At 45.8% G+C, this 6,046-nt stretch overlaps 1 protein-coding gene across 1 annotated transcript; it reads right to left on the bottom strand.

Moving 5' to 3' along the window:
* Positions 1-269: 269 nt before the first annotated feature.
* On the bottom strand, positions 270-5,126 carry LOC139414328 (Krueppel-like factor 15). The gene is made up of 3 exons (XM_071162245.1): positions 5,003-5,126; positions 2,894-4,022; positions 270-1,675 (listed from the first exon to the last, which is right to left on the bottom strand). The coding sequence occupies exons 1-3, from the start codon at positions 5,013-5,015 to the stop codon at positions 1,507-1,509; spliced, it is 1,311 nt and encodes a 436-aa protein (XP_071018346.1). The 5' UTR covers positions 5,016-5,126; the 3' UTR covers positions 270-1,506.
* Positions 5,127-6,046: the final 920 nt, after the last annotated feature.

Here is a 6,046-nt window from a genome sequence, read left to right on the forward strand (position 1 = left end):
TTTGTTTCTGGCCATTTTGAGCCTGTAATCGAATCCACAAAATGTTGATGCTCCAGATACTCAACTAGTCTAAAGAAGGCCAGTTTAATTGCTTCTTTAAATCGTGACAAGATTTTTCAGCTGTGCTAACATAATTGCAAAAGGGTTTTCTAATGATCAATTAGCCTTTTAAAATTATAAACTTGGATTAGCTAACCTAACGTGCCATTGGAACACAGGAGTGATGGTTGCTGATAATGGGCCTCTGTACACCTATGTAGATATTCCATTAAAATAAAATCTGCCATTTCCAGCTACAATAGTCATTTACAACATTAACAATGTCTACACTGTATTTCTGATCAATTTGATGTTATTTTAAAATGGACAAAAAACAAGGAAATTTAAGTGACCCCAAACTTCTGAACTGTAGTGTAAATAGCATGTTATAGAAGTACCCAGACACTTTTTTACAATCAATTGTTTTTGAGAAACTTACACCACCAGCGATATACTTCCTCATGCTCATTCTGCAGTTAAACATGATCAAAGGCTCCAAAAACACCAAAATACATCATTTTAGAAACTCAGTATAGTGATCACTCAGTATAGTGATGCAGGTCTTTAGATGTGTCATTGAGAACTTTATCTGTAACATTATATTCCATTTTGTGCTACTCGAGCGATAATTCTCTGTGTAGCCCACAAGACTTCTCCACACGGAGAAGCAGCACATCTGCAGAGGGGAAACCGCTTCAGTCGCACAAAATTGAATATAACGTTGCGGATAAAGTTTAGAATGACACAGTATCATGTGTCTGGGCACTTTTACAACATGCCATTTACATTCAAAATACAGATTTGGTTCAAATAAAGTGAACTTCTTCTTTAAGCTGAACAATCACATCCCTGAAATGGCCCTTACCTGTTAGCTCACTGTGTAGCACCAGGACAAGCCCTCATCCGCTCCGGTTGCAGGAGGGAGGGGAGGCGGCAGAGGCCGGTTAGGGTCTGAATCAGATTCAGTGCCCTATTCCAGGGTCCTGGGGGCCCCTCTGGGTGCACATTTTGGTTATTGCCCTATTACTACACAGCTGATTAAACTAACTAACTCATCATAAAGCTTTGATTATTTTAATCAGCTGTGTAGTGCTAGGGCAAAAACCAAAACATCTACCCAGGGGGGGCCCCAGGACCAAGTTTGGGAAACCCTGCCCTACATTCTGGCCCAGGACTGCTTCTATAGCACCAGAGTCCTGATGAGGACCCAGACTCTCTGGCAAGGCCTCCCCGGGGTAGGGCTGGGTGGATGAGTCTCATGAGTCTGTCAGCCCGTGGTGAGGTTGAGATTGTACTGAGCTGGGTTGGGCTGGGCAAGCACAGCCAGGGTAAAGGTAGGGGACCAGGCTGCTCTGAATTCTGGATGTAGGTTCTTATAATTCTGCCGTCCTGGTCAAGTGCTGTAACAGGGTTAAGGATGAGTGAAGGTGGGTGGGTGGCATCAGGATCCAGACTGGGCTGGCTGGGTCAGACGGTAGTTCTGATGTTTTTGCCAGGCCGGGGGCTGCGGTGCACCTTGGTGTGTTTGGAGAGGTGGTCGCTGCGGGCAAACTTCTTCTCACACAGAGAGCACTCGTAAGGCTTGACCCCGGAGTGGGAGCGCCGGTGACGAGACAGCTCATCAGAACGAGAGAACCTACAGAGACAGAGGAGCACAGGTCAACACCCAAAGCCCTGCGATAAAACAAGTTGGTGTTTTGATAATTTCTCTGAATTCGAAATGTTTGAGTTAAACATTCAGTCGGTCACAGCTAAGTGTGTCAGGAGGCCGGTAATTCCCACTGTTTGATAGCCCCCAGACTAGCGCTCAGACTCAACTCTGAGGGAAATAGGAACACTAAATGGTGGGTCAAACAGTATTTACAATATACACTGAGTGTACAAAACATTAGGAACACCTTCCTAATATTGAGTTGCACCCCTTATGTCCTGAGAACAGCCTTAGTTCATTGGGGCATGGACTCCACAAGGTGTCGAAAGCATTCCACAGGGAGTCAACATGCTGGCCGATGTGGACTCCAATGCTTCCCACAGTTGTGTCAAGTTGGCTGGATGTACTTTGGGTGGCTGACCACTCTTAATACACACGGGAAACTGTTGCGTGTGAAAAATCCAGCAGTGTTGCAATTCTTGACACACTTAAACTGGTGCGCCTGGCACCTACTAAAATACCATGTTCAAAGGCACATAAATCTATTGTCTTGCCCATTCACTCCAAATGGCACACTTACACAATCCATGTCTCAAGGCTTGAAAATCTTTCTTTAACACGTCTCCTCCCCTTTATCTACACAGATTGAAGTGGATTTAACAAATGACATAAATAAGGGATCATAGCTTTCACCTAGATTAACCTGGTCAGTCTATGTCATGGTAAGACCGGGTGTTTCTAATGTTTTGTAAACTCAGTGTACAAACATTATAAGCATATCCTTTCACATCCTCCAACTACCTCAATAACCCTAACACTTCCCTTAGGAAGCTCACTGCAGTTGCTTATAGGGATATTAGAAACTGTGAGCGTGTTATAATATCTCATATTTGCAGAGCCTCTATTGTCTTATAAAAGCTCTACTCCCTACCTCCACAGACATATATGATTTTTCTTTATGCTAAGCTTTGCAAAATAATTACAGTGGAATACTGTGTCAACATCCTAACAAGGGGTATAGAGCATTTTTTCTACTGTCATCATTACACCCACTTCATTTTGAACTAGTCATTACAGGCTTTCTTCTCTCTGTTTAATTATCCTATCACATGTTAATAACTAGCCTATATGATAATGAACTAAACAAACCTACGCTTCCTGTGTTTTCTGCATGTTGACTAGTAATGTTATGATATAACCCACCTCCAGCCACAGTCAGGCCAGCTGCAGGTGTAGGGCTTCTCTCCGGTGTGTCTGCGGAAGTGGGCCTTCAGATGGCTGCTCTTGGTGTACATCTTCTCACAGCCTGGATGAGAACACTTGTGCACCCTCAGCGTCTCTGTAGGAGGGGGTCTGTTCACCTTATGTGGGGCCACAGCTTTCACCACGGCCCCTCCACTGTGACCCCCAACCACCGTTGCCCCAGCAAGCCCCCCGGCAATCCTCACGGTGATCGGTAGAGGGGCAATCTTCACGTACTTCTGGTCTGGAACTCCGGCATCCATGCTGGCTACGTTGAGAAGGGTGGCTGGGGCAGAGGGCACCTGTGAGGCAAGCAGGGTAAAGTTCTGCCCTCCGTGGAGCCCCAAGACCAGGTGGGCCAGTCTCAGCCCACTGGACGGCCCAGGAGTAGAGCCTGTCTGGGGGAGAGGCTGGGCCAGCGGCAGTGACTGGACCTGGAGTACCAAGGGTGCTCCCAGGAGCACTGAGGGGTTAGAGGAGGACGGGGAGGGGCACGGGGCTGCTGAGCTGTGGGTGTGAGGGATGTTGGGGGTTTGTGGGTTGGGGGGTGACAGGGCAGCGCTGGTCCCTGGGTCACTTTGTCCTCCTGGGGAGGAGAGAGTATGTTCAATGGAGCTGGAAGGGGAGGGAGCAGGCTCCTCCATGGGTTCACTAGAGAAGAGAACCCCCTCTCTCACTAGCTCCATCTTCTCCCTGAGGAACTCCTCGATGTCCTCAAGGGTGGGAGAGAAGGGCGAGGGCAGGCGGGGGCTGAAGTCAGGCAGCCTGGGGTCCTGCAGCATGCCTTCTTCTCGCTTCTCCCTATCCCGCTCTATGGGGGTAAAATCATCCTCCTCCTCTTCCTCCTCTCCAGGGCTGAAGCTGAGCCGAGCACCAATGTCCCCAGCATCTGGGCTGTAACCGGAGGCAAAGCTATCCCCCTCGCTCCTCCCCTCACTGCCCTCTCCCTCCTCAAGCTCCAGGGAGATCAGACGAACACTGTCCCTAAAGAGGTCATTATCAGAGACCAGCGCTCTGCTGCGTAACGACACCATTGATACAGTCCAGATACACAGGAGAGTTGAGCAGAGAACCACGCTTCTCACTACACCTGCACAGAAAATGTGAGGGATAGCGTAGTTAAAAATGTGAACGGTTAAACATGAATAAGAATGCAATATTTAATACTGATATGCTGTTTAGGAAAGTTGCACCTAGCTGTATTTGAAGGAACAGCGGAAATGTGGAATGGTCCAATGGAAATGCGAGTGCAAGGTGAGAGGATGTGTCAGCCAAGGTGGTGTGTGAAAACAGCATAAACGTGTATCTTTTGGATTTGAAAGATTATTTCTCGTTTATACTAACGTTAAGTTCCAAAGGTTTCCAAAACCATACTGCAAGTGAAGCATACTTGCGTTTAGACAGAGTGTTGGGATTGTAGTGTTCACACGGAGCCAGCTGTGGTCCATACCATCAACTGAGAACTCAAAAGTGGGGCCGGCTGTAAAATGTGTATACCCCCATTGGGTTCTCCAGAGCTAGGTAATAATAGGCTGAAAGCTAACAATCAACAAATGATTAGGCCAAACATCTAATCCGAATGGTATCAAGGCCTAAACACATGTGCTAAAACAGAGCAAATATATCTATCATCAAATTAAAAATAATAAACCTAATGTGTCATTTGATTTCATTAATTCGACCATCATAATAATAAAGCAACACGCGGGATAATTAAATGGATACATTGTGCACAATGACGCCTCCAGCGTAAACACTTCCCACATGACGCCCATATGTGTCTCAGGCGCTAAACAACATGGTGCAGGACTGTAATAAGTGCGTAATTACACCAAAGTGAATCATGTTATACAATCGATAAACGTTATTCGGCGTCAGCAAACAGTATTATTTAAAACTTCAACTGCTTTTAAACTCAGCGCATGGGCAGGCGAGGCGCATGGCAAGCCACCTGACTGCAACAGCCAGACAGGAATTCACGAGTCTCAAGTTCGGAGGGTTCTATAAATACAAATCTAAGCATCCAGCGCAAACGAAAAGAACAACTAACATTAGTAATGGCGAACTTACCGTCTATTATCATGAAATATATTAAGAGTTTTCGAAATACACCGTCCTCGAAGTTTTTGTCCGTCGTGTTATTGTTGCAGAGAGAGAGATCCCGTCATTGCCAAGGCTCCATGTTGGCATTCTTAATGAGCCCATCACATGACTGCATTTCTGTACGCTCAGAGGCAAGGATCCAATTCCGGCTGTTTGGTTGGCTAAGGTTACGGAGGCTCGCCCTAAAACAAGAGATTTAATTGGTTTCCGCTTGATGGACGCTGTTTTTCCCCCAATATTTTGGAAACGTCATTAATCGAGGCCGACTGTCCCTATGGCACCGGGAAAATTAGAATTAACGCCACCACAGTTATGTATCCAGTGTTTTCAAAATGAAATCGTACATACAACGTGGCTCATTCAGAAACCATGTGTCATGAACTGACAAGATGGCAGAGTTTTGAACTGCAGCAGGTGGTACGATGGACATTTTGTTAAATTATAGCCTATGCATTGCTTAATTAGGATTAAGAATTATAGCCTTTTTCATGGTTAACCAAATGTTGGAGTGTCTGTCAGCCCTGCGGGGAGCACATGTATAAACATTAGACTCAGACTGGTCTCATAGACTAGACATAACATAGTTAATGTAAATCCGGGATACTCAAATTATTATATGTCACGTTTGGTATGGTTACATAAATAAGAAGGTTACTTAGGTATAAAGGAAAGGAGGGTGGTTGGTTGGTGTGAGTGGGTGGGTGTATGAAGCAAACATCTAGAAACCCTCGGGGTGGGTGGGGGTGTATAAAGCAAATGACTAGCATGCCAAAGATTGCATGTTCAAATCTCATCACAGACAATTTTAGCATTTTAGCTAATTAGCAACTTTGCAGCTACTTACTACCTTTTTGCTACTTTGCAATTCAATTAGCTGTTAGCTAACCCTTCACATAACCATAACCCTTTTATCTAACCCGTCCCCTAACCCTAACTCCTAGAGCCAACACGGCGCCGACAGAGATGGTCGCCTCGCTTCACGTTCTAGCTAGTTAGCGGTGGTGCGTTTCA

Source organism: Oncorhynchus clarkii, chromosome 7, assembly GCF_045791955.1.
Source record: "Oncorhynchus clarkii lewisi isolate Uvic-CL-2024 chromosome 7, UVic_Ocla_1.0, whole genome shotgun sequence".
NCBI classification, from domain to species: domain Eukaryota; kingdom Metazoa; phylum Chordata; class Actinopteri; order Salmoniformes; family Salmonidae; genus Oncorhynchus; species Oncorhynchus clarkii.